Source organism: Rhinolophus sinicus, chromosome 15 (genome assembly GCF_057876585.1).
Source record: "Rhinolophus sinicus isolate RSI-liver-muscle chromosome 15, RSI-T2T, whole genome shotgun sequence".
NCBI lineage: Eukaryota > Metazoa > Chordata > Mammalia > Chiroptera > Rhinolophidae > Rhinolophus > Rhinolophus sinicus.
Window position 1 is genome coordinate 111,899,564 of NC_142515.1, and position 24,509 is coordinate 111,924,072.

The 24,509-nt window shown below is 33.7% G+C and overlaps 1 protein-coding gene across 2 annotated transcripts in view; it reads left to right on the forward strand.

The window, feature by feature from the left end:
* Positions 1-24,509, forward strand: part of LRBA (LPS responsive beige-like anchor protein) — a 561,748-nt gene that overhangs the window by 171,373 nt on the left and 365,866 nt on the right. For both annotated transcript variants that reach the window (XM_019722880.3, XM_019722903.3), the window contains exon 35: positions 9,315-9,379. In XM_019722880.3, the coding sequence (XP_019578439.3) occupies positions 9,315-9,379 (65 nt within the window). The remainder of the gene's footprint in view (positions 1-9,314; positions 9,380-24,509) is intronic.

Genomic DNA, 24,509 nt, shown 5'->3' on the forward strand with positions numbered 1-24,509 from the left:
CTGCTGTAAGCTCAAAAAGTAAAAAGGAGGTTGGTCAATGGCAATGAGGAAACAAAATAATGGGGGAGAATTTTTTTAAAGAAGCTTTCAATTTCTTATCAGTCTCTTTACCAAATCTGGATTGCTGCCTTACTTATTTGGACGTTTGGCAGTGCTCTCGTTGCTTTTCTGCTAATTGTTAGAAGTTGCTTTTTGTGATACCCGCTTGTTATCAGTAGTTCAGCTGTAAAGATTTCAGTTTCTTGTAGCCTGATAGGCTTCATACTTAGCACATTAAATGGAATTTCTGGAACCAAAAACAAAACCAGTCAAAACTCAATCATTATTAGAACCAACACTTTGAGCAGAAGTTGACTTTCTTGAAAAATTTTCCAGCTTTGCCATAATATACTAATTTAAAACAAAAAGTTTTTATTTCTTTTGAATTTTTTGAAATTGTTATTAAAGCGCACTTGTCTTCAGCTTGCAGGTTCTTTTGCTTTAATTTGGTTTTGCTAGTATGATAGGCTGAAAAATGCTCCCCCTCCCCCCACCCCGTATCCATGTCAAATGTCCAGAACCGATGAATGTTACCTTATTTGGAAAAAGGGTCTTTGTGTGATTAAGGATTTTGAATGAGAGGATATTCCTGAATTATCTGGGCCCTAAACGCCATCGCGTGATTCCTTGGAAGAGAATGGAGGGAGATTAGAGATAGGCCCATAGAGAAGGTAGTAGTGTGAAGATGAGCAGAGAGTGACATGGCCACAAGCCACTGGATGCCGCCAGCCACCAGAACTCTCAGGGGCAAGGGACAGATTCTCCCCTAGAAGCTCCAGGAGTGCAGCTTTGCTGGCACCTTGATTTTGGTTCAGTGAACCTGATTTTGGACTTCTGGTCTCCAGAACTGTGAGAGAACAGAATTCTAGTATTTTAAGCCACCATGTTTGTGGCAATTTGTTACAGCAGCCACAGGAAACTAGTAATGCCTAGAAGATCTCTGAGTAATTTTAGTGCAGTGTTCCTTTCTGCTTCACCTAACAATGTTAAATTATGATTTCTTTAACAAGCATTTGAATGTTTGTTATATGGAAAATTGAATCAAGTGCTGTTGAGAACTAAAAGTAGTAGAGCTCCATACCTTTAAAGTGTTCCACCACAGCTAAGGAGACAAATTCCAATTTGTGAAGTTATTAACCCAGGAAAAATAAAAAAGCAAAATAAGCTAATATTGCATGTATTTCTAATGGAGATGAAATTGCTAGGAATATAATACTGCCGTACACTGTTGATTACTTGTTCCATCAGTCCTACTTTTTATGCAGCAAAACCAGGTCATCAAGTATTTCAGCATATCACTGTTGCAGTTATGTTGTAGGTCAAAGAATAACCTACATGATGATGTTTTTCTATGTCTTAGTCCTTTTGCATTAGCCATAAAGTTGATATCAGCTAATATCTCATTAGAAACATTGATAAATATTTGAAAGAGTATGGAGACATCTTGGACTGAAAGGTCTTATCCTCTACACCAGGAAAGTCATCAAGCATTGATTGGCTATAGGTTGTGGCTATCAACAACTAGAGCAGGTTACTGTAGTATGCAGTGTATGTGTCTTAGATAGTGTACATTGAAAATTAGGACCAAAACTTTATAGAAGCTAGATGTGTGAGGTTTGGGAAACTCTAATTCTGAGATGATTTCATAGCATAAACATGAAAGATAATTTCTTTGCTCCTGTTGAATGCTAAAACGAATGCAATGCTGTATCATGGTTATTTTTTATTTGATGGAAAACTCTGAACACTAAAGTTAAAATCTCACTCTATATTAACATTAAGAATTTATACAATGAATACATAGTATCAGTTTACAGTGGTCAGTGTTCAGAGTGGAAGACCCCAAATGGTTAAACAGCAGGAGAGTTTTCTGCTTTTAGTTAAAAACTGCTGTTTTCTATATGCCTTATTTACTACATGTTTAATTCTTAATGTTGTGTGCTGTGGGATTGGGCATGCAAAAGTCAGCAGAAAGAGTTCTGGTTTTTACATCTAGAGCTATTACGTGCTGTACAATAATAAAGGCACTATTTTATTGGGTTTCTTGTAATTAACTTCAGCACTAGGCATTCATATAAATCATTCGTAATCTGTTTTCTTTAGATTTTTATTCTTTTAAACTGGTTTAACGTACTTGCTTTCTGTTATCTTTTTACATATGGATTGAGATTGTAATTGCTTTTTGGAATTAGGCTGTCAGAAACCAACATATATGTGAATTCAAGAAATGATTAAGGCAAGCTAATGAACTTTATATAACATTTTATGGAGATTTGTTACTGAAATAAAATTCTGTAGTAGTATTGTTTTGTGAAACTTAATAAATAACTGTTCTCTGAAGTTAAAACGTGTCTATGCATTCAGAAATTTAAAATGGTAACAATTATTAATTAGAAAATATTTTTACTTTTTGTTTTTCAAAATCCTGAGAAAGTAAAGACATGAGCTTTCTTTGAACGTGTCAATTTATTGACATTCTTAAACATTTGAATCACATATATTTCCATGATATTTGATAAATGCCATTTTGTAGGTTGACTAGTAATTTACATTATTTTGTGCTTACAATGTTTTTATGATTCTTTTTTAGTTTAATATGGAACAAAAATGAAATAGAGGCAGACTTTTTTGGATAAGAAAGAAGGACCTAAAGCACATATGTATGTCTGGTTGAGTTTAAGTTAAAAGTGTTTATTATTCATAACTAAATATTAGAAAACAATCTTTGCCTCTAAAAATTCCTTCATTTCCTAAATGTTTACAGTGATTTCTAGAAAGAATTTAGAGGTATAAGATAATTTTATTCTCTCCCACTATATAAAAATCTTGATGATGTTTATAAACGAATGTTAGGTGTATTAAGGTGGGGGTTGGGAGGCCTGAAGAAAGCTGGTTGCACTCATGTTCTGAAAGTAGTGCTTTTAAAACAATTCCGTCGGTAAATACTTTTTATTGTAGCTGAGTACATTAAATGGTTTAAAAATCTTTTTAAAATAATTAGCTGTTTTGTATAGTTTTAATGGAAGTCTTTCATGTTTCCTCTCCAGCAGTCTCTAATGAACACTCCTTGTAATTTCAGTGCAGGCTTTGAGATTCCCTAAAGACTTGACTTCAGACCTCAAAGGGCAGCAAATGCCATATGTCTGGAGAACTGGAGTTGCCAAACAGACTGCCCATGTCCTAACAGGACACATTTACATAGCTCCTGAATGTTAAGCCCTGATATAAGCTTAATGACGATCATCTGTTGAGAGATTGTGGCTGGAAAGGGTTACAGCAACTTTTGTCACCTTTATTGAAATCAAGCTTTCTGTATTGATTAGTGAAAGAGCTTGACAAAATTGATACCAGTTTGGAAGTTATTCAAAGGATCATTACTGGTTGGAGAAGATGTTTTTCCTGAAAATGTTTAAAAACAGATTTTCAAAGGCACTTGCAAATCTATTCATTTTAATGTATACTTGAATACAGTAGCAAAGGGATTAACGTTTTTGATTGATTATTTACAAATAATTTAACATTGTAATTACATAATTGATTGCATGCTTATTTCAATTTTTTGGATTTTTAAATCTTTGCATTCTTTATTTTTTAAATCAAACAAGTACTTTCTCAATACTCAAGTCTTTGTACATAGTACACATTAAAATATTTGTTAAATAAGCAATTATAAAACTGAACCATTTGCGAATCCAACTTTAATAGAATTTTCTTTCTTTACTCTTAACTTTGTAGTTATCTGTATACGTAATGTATTTCACTTATAAAGTCATAATATTTGTACAACCAAATTTGTATTTTAGAAGTATACATTCACAAAAATCATCGAAACCAAATCTTTCCAGAGGGCAATCTTTCATGTAGCTATTTCACGTAATGATTTGTTTTTCCTTTAAAGATACAATGGGATAAGACCTGCCTTTTACTATTATGCTATATTCTTTCCTGGTATGAGGTTACTCAAGTTTGTGTTAGATATGCTGTTGAGAGAGTGCTGACACAAAGTGCAAACACTGTTGAAAAGTTCTTGATAGTTTACTTTGAGCACTTAAGATTACTATATCTTGACCATGAACAAGTTTTCTCTAGAATTGACCTTTAGTCATGTGTATAACGTGGTTCTCAGTTTTGTGTTAATACATTCCCTTCCTCGTTTGAGCTCTCCTCTGTGGCTTCCTCCCCTGACTCCTGATAGTGTTTCTGTCATCTACTTAGGTAATTGGAGCTGTATCCAACCAATTTGATTTATTTTACAAAGACATGTATAACTAACATCTTAAAGGATTAATATTTTGTTGAAGAGCACAGACTTTAAATTGTTACATTTTTTAATAAGAAAAGTGAAATAATTTGATACGAGTTTAGGTTTTTGTTAACAAATTGTTTTTCATTGCTTTTGTTAATGTAAATTATGTTTGAAGACTTAGAGCAGTACTTACAAAAGATGAGAGTATTTTCCTGCCAGTAGCAATAAAGGTAATTTCATTTGGTAGGATACAGAATACTGACTTTTAAAAAAGAATTCTTAGTAGTTTGTGATAATTTATATTTTTGTAGTTTTGATACCAGTATTTGTGATAATTGAATGTTTATTCTATTTGGAGGTGTTTCAGAATAATTTTGGATACACACCTATTCTGTTAGAAAATGTATCTATATTTTCATTTTTTATTCATTTTCTATTCTTCATTTAGAGCGGATGATTAATATGTTTAATTTTTTATCAAGGAAAACATGTACCTTGTTTTATAATTCTAGTGATAATATAATACTCAAACTAAAAAACAACAGATCCCTGCCTCATTCTTCCTTTTCCCCTTGATTCTTATGTTCTGGAAAGAACCACATTCGGATCTCTTAGTTGTTGACTCTGCTGGTTCCCTTCATATTTCTAAATGACATAATAGCAATATCTTGTCTTTTCTATTTCACACATTATTTAATGTCTTACATGGAAGATGACCATTATATTGCTCTCCCTTTCTGTTTCACACTCTCTCCTTTCCAGTACAGGTATATTATAATATTTAGTTAAAATCATAGTTAGCATTTGCGTTATTGTGACAATGTAAATGTTTATGGCAGAACTATAAAATGTACCACGATTTCCCTCTCTCCCTCCCCTCCTCTTGCTTGTCTTTCTCTTTCATTCTTTATCCTAGAATTTATAATTTTCTACCTCTTGTTTAATTAAATTTCTTTACACTCACCACTAATTTGTTTCTGAATTTTCCAGTGGAATCATAACATGACGACCAGTGCGGTCAAATCTATTGGTTCAATCATTTACCTTGGAGATACAGTGGCGTTGTCCATTTTCCTGTTTCAATCTAGATTGGTAACATTTTAGGTCTGTAGAAAGCTGTTTCTGGAGGCTTCTTTTATCATCTACTTAGAATTCTTCTCTTCCTATCTTATGCTGCAGTGTCTATCTTCTGTGTCCCATGGAGGCCTTCTTCTTTTAAAGGTACACTGATTCAACATTTATTGATCACTTATTTTACATATGCTGGTCACTGTTGTGGCACTGGAAATATAGGAGTGAATAAAACAAAGGTAAAGGCAAAAAATCTGGTGGTAATAAATATGCCACGGGAAAATTGAAGCAGAACATGGATGGTGGATGGTAGTTGGTTGTCTATATTAATTTTGATGAGGTATATTCTTTGTAATTTCTTGAAAGAATACATGAAAGGTAGAATTGTTTAGCTCTTGTGGGAAAATGGCTTTCGTTTTTATATTTGATAGCTTGTTTGGATATTAGTATTAGAGACTGAAAATTATAATCTCTCCAATTTTTTTCCTCCCTGACAGCTTTTAGTATTATTATTTAAAAAATTGTCATTGTTACTGGATTGTGCGTTGGTATGGATAAATCTTTTAAAATGTATTGTCTTTGGTATTTCATGTAAACCTTTTTAATCTGAAAAAGTGTATACATATGTTCAGAGAAATTTTCTTGAATTTTTTCTGTGGGATAACTTGTTTATCTCTCTCTTCCCTCGTCTCATAGTTCAATAAGTATACTTTCAAGTTATTTTTTTTTTTTATAATAAGGATTTTTACAGTCTATAAGTTTACTTCTCTGGAAAGTAAATGTCCTATCTTTTACCATGGTGGGGATGGCCGTACATTATGGGGGAAAGATCTGGGGTTCTGTGTATTTTATATCAGCTTTCATCCATTTAAAATATTTTCATCGTTGTCCCTCAACCATCCTCCTATGTACTCAGTGCCTTCTATGTTTGGCCTTTCTAGGGTTTTGCGGGAAGCACTGGTTTGCATCAAGTTGATTTGCCTTCAGGTTGTAGAGAAAATTTTTACCCTCTCTCATATACTGCTGTCTCTTCTTTATCAATTTTGTTCTTAGCTTTTGTTGTGTTTAACCTGATGTCATTCATTACATACCTTTTTTTTTTTTTTTTTAAAGAGTGAAAGGTAGTGACTATCTAGCCCACCAGAGTAAAAATTTGACTCTACATTTATTGGCAACATTGATGGCTTGACCCACCCTCTCCAAGAAAGAAAAAGATGGTAGAATGGAATATATGTAGCCTATCTTGTCAACCTGTGGTCTGATTTTATTTGCTTTAGAGCATGGTAATATTGGGAATCACTTGTAAAACTTAGGTAAACTCATGTAGTACCTTCAAGACACTTAAAATATGTTGTAAGAGGTTATTTAATTTTTAGAAAACAGTCAAGTTCACTTTAAGGAAGTTAGAATTGTAGTATAATAATATAAATTAATATATAGCATTGTGATTGGTACCCTTTTCTTTGTATTTGTTTGTTGATTGAAGGGAGGAAAGGACTTAATTTTGCTAATGAAGTTTCTTTCCCACCCCAACCAAATAAACAGCCTTTTGCCAAAAACGCAAATGTGAAATTTGGTGTTCATGTTTATTTAATAATTTTACTCTAATACATAGTATCTTGTTGTATGACTTAAGAGCATTAGTAAGCTAAGAGTATATTTTAGTAAAAATTGACTAGTCAACAGTTATGGACTTAGGAAGTGCTAGTCAATTAAATACAGCTTAGAACAGGTATGAAATTATTGACTCAGTTATTGTGCTTTGAGTCCTTCCTCTCCAAAGTGCTGAAATGTGTTTTGAAATTACTTAGTTGCATTAGTGGTTGGATTTGAGGCTTTTAACGTGTTTTTCATCAATACCTCTGGGAAAAGAATAACCAAGACCTTTAAATGTACTATGCATTTTTCATCACTATAAAATTGTAAATACTGTGATGAAATATTGAAATGATCATGAAAGACGATAACCATTAAGCTTTTCTTTCAACTATTAAAACTCACTAAAGGTTATATTGAACTGTGGTTTATGAAATTGTTTAGACTAACGCCTTCTTTGATAATTATCTCAGAAGTGGAGAAAAATGCTTCGGGATAGTACGATTAATGAATCATCTTTTCAGTTTTGGCAACTTCCATAAGGATTGTAGACAGTGTTAGTATGGAGAAAGCCTTTTGGCATTAACAGCTGGGTTTATTGAAAATAATTTTCTATTCTCATGGACTTCAGTTTCTTATCTGGGTTATTCTTATCAGCATGTATTTATGTACCTGGTGTGTGATATTTTATTAAATATTGATAATTTATAATTAGGTATGGATTATAGACAAATTAAAACTCAGTGATATCTTTGAGAATTGTGAGAGTTTTGTAGCAGTATCCAAAAGTATAAGATTTATATTTTCACTTCATTTCTCATGTTGTTTAATTTTTAAAAATTACTAAATAAGCTTTATTCCAGGTGATTAGATAGCAATTACTATAAGTTAACAAATATGTGTTTGTAGATGATGCTTGGGAAAACAAGAAGCCTAATGTATTAGGTGTAATAAATTTTTGTTTTTGAGCCTTTACAAAAACTTAGACTGTTCCACTACTGTATGGCCTTTCATGTCTAATTTGTTTTTAAGTTAAACAAAATATTTTGTGTGACATACCAAGTTATGTTCAGGTCAGAAAGATTTTTAGATGGCAAATTTTTTATAGTTATATTAACTTTAACTAGTTTTCTATCTGACCTAAATCATGCTGTTTCAAATCTTTGTGAATTTAAATGGTACACTTCTTGACTTTGCATTGTAAGTAAAAGTTTGTATATATAAATGAAAATAAAACAAAAATAATGTTTACCTGTCTGCTTGAGTCATGTAGAGTTTTGAATTTTATATGGCATGTAATAAAAATCCCCACCTGGTGGAATTTTTTTTAAGGGGTTATCTAAGATGAAGAGGTATCAAGTGAACCCATTCATGGACATATCCTGCTAGTATCAGAATCAGTCTGAGAACGTAGATCTCATGACTTCGTGTGTATTGCTCTTTCCTCAACAATATGGTGCTTATCTTCTTTACTAGAGCTGGCCAATTCCACTCTCCTGTGTCTGACTGTCTTTGTAGTTAATTTTCATTCCACAGTATGTGTTCTGTTCTTTTGTTCTTACTGGCCTACTCATGAATGAGAACCCTGTGACAGTTACGGCATAGAGTCATTGTAGTCCTGAGAGCCACCTTGGACTTTTCCAAACAGAAAAGCAAATAATACAAAATGGGAGACGAAAAAGAGAAAGGTTAAAGCTGAAACAAAGAGTTTGGTGTTTGACACAAAGCGGTCATTTGGGGTCAAATTACATGGAATTTAAAACTCTTAACGGTATTGCCTTCAGAAAATGTGAATATAGTTTATGGTGGCAATGTTACGTACCTCAATATTATCTTTTGAGCTTTATAAAAGAACAGTGAAAGATCAATCGAGGCATACTATGTTGGTAGAATATGAAGGGCTCCTTAGTTTCAAGGAACTTAAGGATTGTGTATATCCAATTCTTTAAAAAATGTAAACATGCATGTGTGTATCTTATTAGTTCTGTCTTCCTCTCATTTGGGGTGATGCATCTCTTAAAGAAACAAAAACAAATACCTCTGTCTTTTGTCATCTTTACTGCCTTCCTTCCCAACCCTCAAAAATTTCAGTTACATTAGTAGTATATAATGTAGAACAAAGAGGGCAAGATAGATAGACTCAGTTAGTTTGCATAGAATCACATTGTTGCTAAGTTTAGTGTATTTTTAATATCAACTATTCACATGTTCATGGGGCTGTATTGGGTAGGCAGCTTGTTTAACAAAATGTTTCCTTTAGGAGCTAAGCTATGAAATTGATATGAGTGGTGTTATTCATAATTGTTTTAAAGAAATAACCTACTGAGTGAAATTTGTTCAGCTATTTTCTGCTATTTTTTAGGAGTGGCAGAATTCTATTCAGAAGAATGCAGGCCTGGCTTTTATTGAACTCGTCAATGAAGGAAGGTAATCTATTTTATATCCATTATATTTTACTTTAAAATCTTGCTGTTTTTTTCCCCCCATAGAAACTGAATTTTTTTTGGTACTACATTTATTGTTTTTGTAGTAATGTAATAGTAATTATTACATATATGTCAATGTTTAATCATTTGATGGTTTTCTTCATGGTTGCACGCTTAATGATAAAGTTCTGGTCTTATTTTTCAATGAGTAAGGCTGAGTTTGGCAAAAGTAAACTGATGATTCAATTAGCAGATCTAAGAAAACTGATACTTATTTGGACTTCCTATTAAGTTCTATTATATTTATCAGACTGATAATTAGAATAAAATCTCTATGTTATCTCTCATGTCATGGCCTGCTCATAAGGGAGATCAAGTTTTGTTTTGTGTTGTGATGTAATGTGAAAATGGAGGGAGAAAGAAACTTGGTAAGGTTTCCATTTAAAAAGTAGAGATAGAAGAACTCAAGAAAAAAAAAATCAGTAGTAGGATAGAAAAGTGAAGAACGTACAGAGTTGAAAAGAAAGATACAAGGGAAAAAATAGATTTAAGAGAGAGAATTAAAAGGTAGAAGTAAATTGAGGAGATGATGGGTTGGGCTGCTTTGTGTCTGTTTTGGCAGCTGATTTTGAATTACTTGAACTGATGATCTGTGGTATAGATTGAGAGGTATGATCGACTGCCATTGGAAATAACATCCTGGCAAAAACTATTGTTTAGGAATGTTTCTTTATTGTGTTCTGGACACTGTTGCGAGACTGACACCATCACTATAGGAACTATTGGAGCGAGTCGTTAGGAATCCAGCTTCCGCCTCGTTAATGTTACAGAAAAGGGAGGGAAGGGTATTAATAACTGTCTTTGATATTAAATACTGCTACTAAATTCTTCCACTTAGCAAATAATTGTAGTTGTTCACAGATAGTATTGGAAACACATACACTTGTAATTATAATGTCTTATGGTAAATTCTGTGCTAGAAGTACGTATTTAAGTACAGGTTGCTAAGGTAGTAATAAGAAAAAAAGAGAGTCCACAATTTAGTATGGAAGAATTAGGTAAAACTTACCTACGGAACATGATTCTTGAGATGTGTTTTCACAGATGAGTAGATTTAGTTGTGTAGATGATGGAAAGTGGGGATTTTGGAAAGTTTGGAGGATTTGTGTGTGGAAAGCACTGCAAATAGAGGGAATAGAATATCTTTAGACAATGATGTGTGAAAGTTCATAGAATGTGTGTGTGTGTGTGTGAGAGAGAGAGAGAGAGAGAGAGAGAGAGAGAGAGAGAGAGAGAGAGAGAGAGAGAAATTATTGGCGTAGAATCTGGCATCTGTACTACATTTGGCCTAATTTAGCATAGTTGGACTATCATTTAAAGGTGGTGGGAAGCTTAGGAAGCTTTTTAAGCATAGGAATACAACTGTGATATTTTGGTTTTGGAAAAATAACCGGCACACATGTTTCGGATGGATTGAAGGAGAGGAGACCTGATTGAAATCAAGGACAGTAGCAAGGTTGTTGCAGTGATCCATGCGAGAAAGCTGAATTGTAGTCTGGAGTCTGGCAAGTGGTAGGAAATCAATAGGTATTTCTCAATGAGTGAATGACTAATAATTTAGTCCTCTTACTTTCAGCAAAAATTTCAAAGTACTTATTCACAAAAAAATAGTTCTTTGGCTGAATTTCAACACTGAGATATTGGATGCTTTTAAAGTTTATATATAGAAAAAGAGTGAGGCGGTGAGAGCTGTTGATCGAACATGTACTTGTTCTACTTAACGCAAAACACTGATTAACAGATTTTCTTTACTTTATAGGGCTTATTTGTTGAAAGAAAATCTTGCTTTTTTTTCCTGAAAATAACTTGTTATAAAAGTCAATTTTGGTTAGTAAAGGCTCTACTAAGTGTAAATGCCCTCGATTATGCAAGTTACTGTTCCATTTACTAGATACGGCAGGATAGCCTTCTGATTAATAGCATCGGCTTTGGAGTTAGCCCTTTGGTATTTGCAAAGGACTTTTCCTTCTGTGAGCCTTTATTTCCTTATCTATTCATTCAGCCAATATTTATTATGCACTGACTATACCATGAATTATTCTTGATGCTGAGGATACAGTGCTGAACAAAACAGATAAAGATCCTCTTTTTGTTGCTCTTACATCCGAACAGTCATTGACAGACTATGAACAATAAACAAAATAAGTAATGAGTTATATGTGAAAGGTGGTAAGTAGTATGAAAAAAGGTAATGTGGAGTAGATTGAAGGGAATGGAGGTTTTTGAAAGAAGTTTAAAGGACTGGCCTGGTTTGCAGTTTAAATAGAGTGGTCAGATTAGAGCTCATTGAAAGGTGCTGAGAGTTAACCACAGGGGCATGTCGGGGAAGAGTGTTCCAGTCCTAGGGAATAGCCAGTATACACGTGAAAACTTCCCGGGCATGTTTGAGCAACGAGGCTAGTAGGCCAATAATGAAGTGATGAAACTGGAGAGAAGTAAGAAATAAGATCAGAGAGGAAGCATGGGGCAAGATGCTGGGTAGAGCCTTTGCAGTTTATTCTGTGGGAAATGATAGTCATTGCAGGATTTTGAGGAGGCAAAGTTTTGATGGATGTAGGAATTTAAGGATACAGGTGTAGGGATCAGTTGGGGAGCTGCTGTAGTAAGTAACCCTAGTTAAACATGATGGTGACTTGGACGAGGGTAGTTAGCAGTAGAGGAGGTAAGAAATAGGACGGTTATGAATGTGTTTTGAAGATAGAGCTGATAGGATTTGGCAATGGATTGACTGAGTACATCAGAGAAAGCTAGGAGTCAAGTAGTATTCTTAAGTCAAGTAGTATTCTTAAGATACCTATTGTTATAGGTATATAGTGAGATCTTATTATTGTTTTAATTTGAATTTCCCTTTTAACATATGATACAGCACTTTTTCATTTCCTAATTTGCCATCTGTATATCGTCTTTGGTGAGATGTCTGTTAAGGTCTTTGGCCCATTTTTTCAAATAGGTTGTTTTCTTTTTCTAATTAAAGTTTATTGGGGTGACAATTGCTAGTGAAGTTACATAGATTTCAGGTGTACAATTCTGTATTACATCATCTGTAAATCACATTGTGTGTTCACCACCCAGAGTCAGTTCTCCTTCCATCACCTTATATTTGATCCCCATTACCCTCATCTACTACCCCACTCCCCCTGGGTTGTTTTCTTATTATTGAGTTTTAAGAGTTGCTAATGTTTTCTCTCAGTCTATATCATGTCTTCTAATTCTCTTGATGTTGTCTTTCTTAGAATAGTAGTTTTTAATTAATGACATACAGTTTATTAGTTATTTCTTTTGTGGATCATGCTTTTCGTTTGTTTTTAAAAAGTCACTGTCATACCCAGGTCATCTAGGTTTTCTCCTGCGTTATTGTTAGGGGTTTTACAGTGTTTAATTTTCCATTTAGGTCTGTGATCTATTTTGAGTTAATTTTTGTGAAGGCTGTAAGGACTGTGTCTAGACTGATTTTTTCGCATGGCTGTCCAGGTGTCCCCATTGTTGTCACTTGTTGAAAAGAGTGTGGTTGGTCCATTGTCTTGCCTTTGCTCCTCCTCTGTCAAAAGACCAGTTGACTATATTTATGTGGATTTGTTTCTTGGTTCTGTATTCTGTTCCATTGATCTGTGTATCTATTCTTTCACCAATACCACACTGGCTTGACACCTGCAGTGTAATATTAGTCTTCCAACTTTGTTCTCATTCAATATTGTGTCATCTATTCTCAGCTTTTTGCCTTTCCATACAAACTGTATAATCAGTTTGTTGATGATTGCAAGATAACTTGCTGGGAGTTTGAATGAAATTGCATTGAATCTATAGACCAAGATGGGATGAACTGACACCTTGACAATATTGTGTGTCTTCCTATCAATGAACATGACTATTTCTCCATTTATTTAGTTCTTTAATTTCATTTACCTGGGTTTTGTAGTTTTCCTCATATAGATCTTGTACATATTTTGTGTTTATACCTCAGTATTTTATTTTTTGGTGTGCTAATAAAAATAGTGTTGTGCTTTTAATTTAAAATTCCATTTGTTCATTGTTGGTGTGTAGGATAATAAATGACTTTTGTATATTACCTTGTATCCTGCAACCTTGCTATTGTCAATCATTTTGGATTTTATACAAAGACAATTATGTCATCTGTGAACAAAGATATGTCTTTTTTTAATTAAAATTTATTGGAGTGACAATTGTTAGTCAAGTTACATAGGTTTCAAGTGTACAATTCTGTAATACATCGTCTATGTATCGCATTGTCTGTTCACCACCCAGAGTCAGTTCTCCTTCCATCACCATATATTTGACCCCATTTACCTTCATCTACCACCCCCCTACTCCTTACCCTCTGGTAACCACTAAACTATTGTCCATGTCTGACATTTTGTTTCTTTGTGTTGTTCCTTTGTTGCTTTCAGTTTTATATCCCGCATGTGAATATAATGACAGTGAAGTCATGTGGTTCTCGACTTTTTCTGTCTGACTTATTTCACTTAGCATAATAATCTCAAATTCCATCCATGTCGTTACAGATGGTACTGTTTCATCTTTTCTTATGGCAGAATAGCATTCCATTGTGTATATATACCACGTCTTCTTTATGCAATCATCTATCGAAAGACACTTTGGTTCTTTCCATGTCCTGCCCACCATAAATCTGCAATGAACGTTGGAACACATACATCTTTACGGATAAATGTTTTCAGATTTTTTGGGTAGATATGCAGGAGTGGGATTGCTGGGTCATATGGTAATTCCATGCTTAATTTTTTGAGGAACCTCCACACTGCCTTCCAAAGCGGCTGCACCAATCTGTGCTCCCACCAACAGTGTATGAGGGTTCCTTTTTCTCCACAGCCTCTCCAACACTTGTTACTATTTGTCTTGTTGATGATAGCCATTCTAACTGGGGTGAGGTGATACCTCATTGTGGGCTTTGTTTGCATTTCTCTGATGGTTAGTGATGTTGAGCATCTTTTCATGTGTCTATTAGCCATCTATATGTCCTCTTTGGAGAAATGTCTGTTAAGGTCCTCTGCCATTTTTGAGTTGGGTTGTTTGTTTTTTTGTTATTGACTACTTATGTCTTTTTTCCCAGTCTTTTGCCTTTCATTTCCTTATTGCTTTGGCTAGAACTTCTAAGATTTTGAAAAGAAATAGTAAGAGGGGACATCCTGCCTTGTACTGATTTTGGTGGGCAAGTTTTGAGTTTCTCATCAGTAAGTATGACGTTAGCTGTAGGTTTTATGGTACCCTGTTTCCCCAAAAATAAGACCTAGCTGGACGGTCAGCTCTAATGTGTCTTTTGGAGCAAAAATTAATTTAGGACCCGGTATTTATTATATCCTATCATATCATATCATATATCATATCATATATTATGCCTAGTCTTATCGTAAAATAAGACCGGGTCTTATATTAATTTTTGCTCCAAATGATGCATTAGAGCTGATTGTCCAGCTAGGTCTTATTTTTGGGGAAACACGGTAGGTATTCTTTATCAAGTAAAGGAAGTTTATTCTTTATTGAGAGTTTTTATCATGAATGGATGTCGAATTTGTCAAATGCTTTTTCTGCATCTGTTGACAATGATCATGTGATTTTCCTTTTCAGCTTGTTGATGTATGATGGATTACATTAATTGATTTTGGATTATTGAGCTGGATGTGCATATGGGGGATAATTCCTGCTTGGTCGTAGTATATATATTTTTTTATAATTGTTGGATTTGGTTTTGTTTGTTGATTTTTAAGTTACTTGCTTGGGCTTAATTTGCAGAATTTGTCTCTGTAGTATGGTGCTATTAATGTTGCTGTTTAGCTTTTTCAAAATTCTTTATTTTTGTCTGGCTTTTTAAGGGCTATCCCTTTTCTCCACAGCTTAGAGATCAGTGAATGATTGGTCAGAACTTTCAGTGAAACCTTTGACCACATATGGTTGGTAGATCTATGTTTTATTTGATGAACACCTTCAAATTTGGGGTAGTTTTCATCTGTCCTACCTTTTACTTCCCGTCGATCTTTTTCAAGTCTGCACTGTATCTGTGCTTGCGTTACAAGACAGCCACTGATGGGTGCAATTCTTATTCAGCTGTCTAGTATATATGATACATAGGTGTGGCTGTTTCATTTTCAGGATCTCCCTCTTCAGTTTCTGGTTTGTTCTCTGGTCTCCTGCTCACCTTAACTGCAAATATAATCTCTGTCTAGGAGAGCTATGGGCTTTTAAGCTTAGCATGAGTTTTCTGCCCTCTCTTCCAGATGAAGTTAGCCAGCTCTGTGGGTTTGAAAGTGGCTCTTGCCATCAGTCGCCACAGCCTATGGTGTTTGAGTGCAGCATTCCCAGAAACGATTGCCACAAACTGTGTTTGTTCTTACTCGGTGTTTAAAAGATTTTTGTGAATAAATTATGGATTTTGTCATTTGCCTTTGGTGGATTTTCAGAACCCTGAAATGATTGTTATCATTCAATTCTGTACTTGTTTTTCTGGGTGATTATTTGTTGACCTCTTTTTTTTTTTTTTTTTTTTTTTAAAACCATAGCTAGAAGAGCCATCACCAGGTCTCTTCATGTCTGGTTCATTTTCATTTAAGTCGCAGTTCAGGTGTCACCTCCTCAGAGAAGATACCACGTTACCCTTCATTTCTTAATTTTTCCCCCCTCTCTTACTCTTACTCCATGTTTATCTTTATTGTCTATCTCCTCTTGTAAAGTGTATGTTTATGTTCTAGAAGGGCAGTCTCCCTGTGTCTTGTTTATAGTTATATCCCTGGCTTCAAGAGAAGTGCCCTGCTAATTCAGTAAATATTTATATTTAATAAGATGTTTTCTCTGTAAGAATATTGTATTTATAGTTTTGATTTCAATTATTGTTTTTTTGTTTTGTTTTGTTTTTAATGTAACCAGCATTCTTTCTTAAACATAAATTCATTTTATACAGATAATTTTGATAGTAGTCAGGTGATATTTCTTGGAAGATTTTTATCAAGAGAAAAGAAAATACATTTACATGTAACAAATATTTTACATTAAAAAATTCCTATATTTTGTGAAGAAATGAATTATTTTATTTTCAAATATCCTTATCCAGAATAGCTGATTCTTACTATTTCTTGTTGGGGAAACAATTATTTGAATAACTTGTTTTTACATCATCTGTGATCATAGGTTTTATAATACCCTTTTTCTGAATTCGTCCCTTGCTTCTCTTACTCTGTTTGGATTGGTTAATCTTCTGTGGTTAGACACTGTTTTCTTTACTTCAGTCCTTAGCCTATAGAAAGTACTTAGCCTTTGTCTTTTAAGTAAATGGAGGAAATAAGCAGTGGTGGAAAGAAAATGAACTTCCATTAGTGAAATAGTAGAGGTAGTATCTGAAATTTCCATTATCTCTTTATTTAGAGGGTAGTATATATTTTAAAGGAACAAGTCAGAGATTTATTTTTTTAAATTAGTGGATTTGGCTTTCCTTTTATAAATATCCAATACATTGAGGTTAAATGAGTTTACATAGCTGTGCATGTATTTGTGAAGTAGTTTGCAGTGTTCGGCTACTGGACTTAATAATCCCAGGGGCCATAAGAATAAGTAATAAGGGTTTTTCTTTACACTGCAGAGACTAACCTTTTTGGTTTTCTTATTATGTAAGTCTGACCTGCCTTGACCTCATTTATAGAGTAACTGCTATAAATTTGGTCCTTGATTAATGTTTTATTAGTGTAAATAACATGAAGACCTTTACAGAAAGAGACTACAGCATAAGGTTTATCAGACTTGATGGCTGTCATTAGCAAATCAATTACTAGGTCAGAGATAAGTAATTGTTGTTTGGTACAAATGTTTCTGTTAACTTACCTGTTTAATTGATAAGAGACTTTCTCTGTAAATACATTGTTTTGATACTTTTGAGTTCAATTACTGATATTTTTCATATACACATTGCATTTTAAACAAATTGATTTATAATAATACAATAATCAGTAATCACTGACACAATCAAGTAATATTTCTTTGACAGTTTTTTACCAAGACAGAAGAAAATACATATAAATGTAATAAAAAATTTAAGTTAAAATTAAATGTCTACATTTTATGAGCAAGAGCATTGTTATTCCTGAATCATAATTTTGTTGTATGATATATTAAATGACTATCATCTCTATTATATCAAGTTAGTTTGTAAACATGTAAGCAATTGATCTGAAAGAGTTGATTATTTCCGAAAGGCACAAGTTTCTTTAAACTGTTTTAAATTCTTGAAAGAATATCAGTGCCTTCTCTTGGAATGGTCTGTTATGCAGTGGCACCACATTAATGGGAAATAGGAGTCAGTTATCACCATTGCCTTAAATGAAATCTGAAGGTTCATTGTTACACTAAATTCAAATGTAGACGGTCACATTATCATGCATATTGGGCTTCAGTTACTTTAGTTGTGTATTGAATTTTGTTTTATATTAATTGGTTTTCCTTCACTTTAAAAATGTATTTAGTTAATAAATGAATTAAACTAATTCCAATAGAACTGTTGCTTACATTTTTAAATTAAATTCTTTGTCATTGAATCTTAAAAGTCTTTTCTTATTTGGATAAAGGAGGTGTTTAGATTTCATATTTTGCCTTTCTTCTTGTTTCTATGGTTCTCACTGGTTTTGTTGGTATTTGTTCTAAAAACTTTAGTATCTCGATATGGGTATTAATTTTGCCAGCAGAAAGAGATCCAGCAGCTAGGTAGCTTCCTGTCTTCCTGCCAGCCTACCTACCATCTATTCAACAAATGTTTTTTAGAGCATTTTAAGTTCCTGATGTTCTTCAAGGCAGCTACTCAATGAGCTTTACTAAGTGTAATAACTTCACTTGTTTGGCTTGTGTTAGAAGGAATGATGCATTGGATAAATACTAATCATCCTGTATATTTTACATGTTTAGGTGGTCCTGTTTTTCTTATGCTTTGCTATTCTGAAAAATTAGTGCAAATTCTCTATAAATAAAAATTTTATAGTTTAAAATGTCAAGGAATCCTAGGGAGTTACTGTTTTTTTAATTGCTTATTTTTTCTCATTTATATTTTAAAGTGAAAAACACACAATTTCATTGGCTCATCAAAGTTTTAAAATTTTTGATGGTAAAAATCAGAAAAGTAATGGACTGTGAAAAAAAGTTTAAGGTACAATATTTGTTAAAACTTTTAAGATACAAATTCTCATCTTGAGTTTTATACATTGTTAATTACATAAATAATTATAAAATGCCCTATAATTATAGTATTGGGTATAGCTTGCTAGGACTTTACTCTTAAATCTGCTACATTATGGCTCTTTTATTTTTCCTCTCCTTGAAAAGTACAGAAAGGGCAGATTATCCCACATACTATTGGGCACATTGCTTTAATTATCCTCTGGGGATACTCGGTATCTGCTTATTACAGCAATAATTCAGACTTGTATCCGAATATGTAAATGGCCCTCATAAAAGACGTAATGTTTCTAGTACTAATACACTTGTCTGTCTCTTCAAAATTCAACTGCTTAGATTGCACTTTTGCTTTCTGAGCATTCATTTTTGTAGCTCCAGCATTTCCCTTCACTCTAAATATCATAGACTTCTAATAAATGTCTATGGAACAGGTGAGTAGAAGGATAAATAGAAGGGAAAGTGAAGACGGAGAAGGGAGGGAGAGAGGGAAAAAGAACAAAATATTTTACTTTATTCTGACCCCCTTATCCATTATCTGGATTACATTTTGGTAAAAGACAAAGGTATTTGTTGCACTTAAGTGCATGGTGTGGTTAGGATATAGTCTTAATCTGAACCAACCGAAGACAAAGTCTGAATTGAGGTAGAGTATATCTCTTGGAAACTGAACTGTTTCTTTTTCTTTTTTAGTTTTATTTTATTAAATTTATTGGGGTGACAATTGTTAGTAAAATTACATAGATTTCAGGTGTACAATTCTGTATTACATCATCTATAAATCCCATTGTGTGTTCATCACCCAGAGTCAGTTCTCCTTCCATCACCATATATTCGATCCCCCTTACCCTCATCTCCCACCCCCCACCCTCCACCCCCCCTTATCCTCTGGCAACCACTAAACTATGAAACTGAACTGTTTCTTAAAGTCATGTGCTTTCTGGTTAAATTTTTAAAAATTATATGTGTAGTAAGATACTTCTGGAAAACCTTTAAATATTATAATAATTGTTTGTATATGATCTAATTTTGGGGGTTGAATAAGATGTCATTGATTCAAAGGTTTTTCTGAGAGGAGATTTTCATCTCTCGTTACTCTTAACCCTGAATTGAATTGGTAACGAAGTGTGTGTGTGTTGTTTAAAAAGAGGTGTGTGCTATTCTTTCCTCTTAAAGATTAGACAAATTAGTGTTTAGTACTTTGTGAAAGTTGAATTGCTTATCAAAGAGGACGAGAATTTACTCCCCTTAATTAGGATAAACATACTTTTCTTATTTCTTTATTTGTTCAGGTTTAAAACAGTCGTAGGGTCAAATTACTTTTCGCTGTTAATTTTCTAACTTGATCTCAGTTTTTTTATGGTTACTTTTTAGGCTTGTTTTGTTCTGATTGATGTAAAAAAAAAATAGTGCTACATTTAAATTACGTTTCAGGCTTCAGTGCATTAAGTTTTAGCAGTGCAGGATTTGTTGTTTAGCCTTTCTCAGCAAGGCCAAAGTATATGACTTTGGGAAAAATGGGATGTGGATTCACGATGCCTCTGCAGTGCGCTTGTGTTTGTATAGAAGTGTGATAGCCTTACACATTTTTAAAAACTGCAACAGTTTATATAAAAATGCAATCATTTGCTATTGTAAATGAAAATGAGTATAGAAAAACAGCGAGGCAAATGAAAGATCAGAGAAAAAGTAAGAAAGCTGAACCTTGAGAATCGTTAAATGACAACAAAATGAAGACAGAGCCAATTCGCTTCATTCAGAAACTATTTTTGTATACCAGCTGTGCTGGTCCATGTTCTGGGCTTTGGGGATTCAGCAGTGGACAGAATATACATTCTCCCCCTTGCACAGTTTATTTTAATTGTCAGTGATGGACAATGAAGAAATAAAACGTTTATGTTACGTCAGAAGGTGATAAACACTATAAGGAAGTTAAAACCAGGAGAGAAGAGAGTAGGTGCAGTGTGGGGCAGATGACGTTGCCATGTAAATGACGTGGTCGGTGGGATCTAAACGGCTGAGTTCCTATGAAATGATAAGCAAATGCTGGAGTAAGCAGAGTCGTTTCCCTCAATGTTGCTTTTCTAAATGAAACCTCTCACTGCTCAGTTATATACACATTCTTGAGGATAAATTTTTCTATAGTCCTGAGAATTTCTTTCATCTAGAACAGGGGTGTCCAAACTTTTTTCAACGTTTTTCACCAAGGGCCATATGCGGTAAAATACACAAACAGCCGGGCCACTCACTCGAGGTGAAGTACGTAGTGCCTCACCTGGTTCATTTAAGTTAACTAAATATATTTTTGGAATTTGCTGCGGGCCAATAAAAAGTGGATCGCAGGCCGCAGTTTGGACACCCCTGATCTAGAACATGCCAACTTGCTCTTCTTTCATTCTAGTCTCACTACTACCATGAATTATTGTTTTAAAATACTCAACTCGGGATTATTGTACAAAATAAGTTTGTAAAACTGGTTGATGTCAGGCTGTGACCTTTATGTTAAATTTGAAATTTATGTTAAATTACTGAGCTCTTAAATTTTTAGGAAGAAATAACTTTCTGGAGTATTTGCTATTTCCATTCCAATTGTGGAAAAGTATATGAATACATTGTAGCTCTCTGATAAAGGATATTAGCTTCCAGAAGAAGTGGGTATGGCCTGGGCTAGTTCTAAACTGAGAAGGATCTAGATTGGCTTTAAATATGTATGCAGAAGGCCAGTGCATTTTGAAAGATTATTTAAAAAAATAATATTTTGTTGGTTACCAGTCTGTTCTTTCTAAGGCTTCAAGCTTGTGTATTCTGTGATATGGCATCCCTTTGCATTTCTTAAAGTTGTTACAGAGAGCTTTACCTCAGAAAGGAGTAGAAAGATACCAGTTTAAGGATTTTTGTGATACTGAATTATTGAATATGCCATGTACGTGTGGGCGGTGGGACGGAGAGAGATGTAAACAAGAAGGCAGTTACATGGAGCATTAGGTAACAATTCTGCAGTGTAAGAATAAAGACTATATTAATAAAGAGATATAGTCTGAGAGGTGAGATTTGAGTTGTTGTCATATTATTGAAGGAAGACTTCGGAAATAATTTTTTCCTCTCAGATTTGGTCTGTGACTATTCTCTGTAGTTAATTCTAAAGCAATTACATGTATGTTAGAAGGATTGCCAATTCAGGAGCATTGCTTTCATATTCTAAGTTGTTAGGGTACGGAAAAGTGGTAACTTTCCTTTCCCATCAGTGGTGAAGATGTTTAGTAGAGAAAATCTGACAGTTGCTGCTAATGGGGGTCATAGAAAGCCCAGGAAGCATAGCAGTGATATTGGAAAACTCTTGGTGAAAATGTGTGTATGTGCTTACCCAAGGTCTAGACTAGTATAATCAGATGTGGACAATGGGCTGTAATGTAGTTATGGGAGATGGTTGTCATCATTACTGTTATTTATTGAGCCTCTGGCGTGAATCTTTTCTAGTTGGTCACTTGATAGGGCTGTTTGTTTCCTAAGGCTGACACAAGCATTTTTTTCTCTCCTTGCACTGTAGGTATAAATTATACATAGTTTTTTTTCTTTATATTAAAATATGTGAATCATTTTGTGCTCTGTATTTAGAGAGATAATCTGCTATAGCGTAAACCTAGTATTTTGAGACTGCTGATTATAATTAAAACTTTAATTTATCTCTAATTTTGTGTTGGAAAGAACAGTTTGTACAACTATTAGATAAATTATAGTTCCTAAATACTGTATAATTTGTATATATGTATATAAATGTATATATATAAAATTAGAGCCTTTAAAAAGGAAAGAAAATATTCATTTAGGTATCTTATTTCATTTTTATATTTTTCATAATGAAAGAAAATTCATATTTGTGTTTTAAAATAAACGGGAAAGGGATGTGTAGCCAAGGCCTTCTGAAATACTAGATTTAAAAAGCATTTTGTAAATTGTTAAGAAAAATGTATCTGCTTCCCTTCTTCTTTGGAAGTAATATTGATTATATACATCCTAATCAAATTTTATAATATTCTTTTAAATAAGTACGATTAGACAGCAATATTTTGTATTGAGTGAAAATGTTTGAAACTTAAATTTCTGTTACAGTTATGTCTGACCTAGAGTTTTGCTTTCAATTACTTAAATAAATTTACATACTTGAGACTATTTCCTTTAAAGCATTGTCACAAGCTATCCATTTATCAAATAACGATTGAGTACAGCCTACCTGAACAGTTCCTCTTAGGTGCTATGGTTGATTAAAAAAGAAGAATAAGTAAAAGATGTCTTTCCTCAATCAGCTGTGGTCCGATAGGGAGAATAGAGGATACGTATAGCAATTGAGTAGAATTTTTATGATACTGTGTAAGCAAGTATAATATATGCTGTATACACAATAAGCATTAGGTAAAGATTGACATAAAATAGGGTCTTTGTTGGATAGAATTGCATAATATTCCATAGAGGGAAAGAAGATTGAATTGGAGTCTAAGGAAATGATTTTGGATGTAAAGAAAGAACAAAACAAAAAGATAGATTGGGAGATGGTTTTGACACTCATTTTCTGTCATTTGTTTAGTACCTATTGATTTACTGTATTTATGTGCCAGGCAGTCTTGAGTCTGAAAATGTACCTGTGAATAAGCCTCTACTGTCATGAAGGAGAGGACAAATAAGAAACAAATTAATGAACAAATAAGAATTCAGAGAGTAATACACGTTTGGAAGAAAACAGCTGGATAATGTTAAGAGAGTGAAGAGGGGAAAGCTTACAGGGAGGGAGGCCAAGATAGTGTTTAGAGATTTGTGAAGAGGAGAGAAGTAGCAACCAGTTTGAGATGGGTCACAACATCTCAAGGTGAGGAACTAGCAAGAACAAAGGTGTTGAGGGGGGATTGATGCTAGTATATTACTGAAACAAATGAGAAGCCAGAATGGCTGGAGCCAAGTGAACAAGGGAGAGAGTGAGGTTGGAAATGTCAGAAGTATTCGAGTTTCAGATCATAGGGCCCGGTAAGCTGAGGTGAGAAATGTGGATTTAATCTTGTTCAGTAAGACGACATTGCAGTTTTAAGCAGAGGAGTGGGATGATATGACCTGGGGTTTTTTTTGTTTTGTTTTGTTTTTTGGTGATTGTGACATATAACTACGTGTTTATTTTTTTTTTAATTTTAATTTATTTATTAACTGGGAAAATACACATAACGTAAAATGTACCACCTTAACCGTTTTAAATGAAATCTTCAGTGACATTAAGTGCATTCACATTGTTTTGCAACTATCATCACCATCCATCTCCAGAACTCATTTCATCTTGCAAAACAGAAAGTTTAGCTGTTAAATAATTACCGATTTCTCCCTCTACACCCCTATCTGCCTTTAGCAATCACCATTGTACATTCTATCTTGAATTTGACTATTTCAGGTACTTCATATTAGTGGAATGATGCAATATTTGTCTTTTGGTGTCTGGCTTTTTTCACTTAGCATAATTTCTTCAAGTTTCATCCATGTGTCAGAATTTCCTTCCTTTTAAAGACAGAGTAGTATTTTATTATATGTATATATCACATTTTATCCACTTATCCATTGATGGACACTGGTTTGCTTTTACCTTTGATTATCATGAGTAATTATTGTACTGCTTGTCCCGGCTTTCTGTGTGTTTTTTGTTGTTGTTGTTGTTGTTTTTTTTTTCTATATACCCAGAAATGGAATTGCTAGACCATATGATCTTTATATTATCCATATAAAATAGGGATCATATTTTAATTTTCTGAGGAACTGCTGTACTGCTTAATGGCTGCTCAATTTTACCTTCCCACCCACAGTGCACAAGGGTTTCAATTGCTCCATATTCTTGCCAGCACAAATTTTATGTTTTTTGT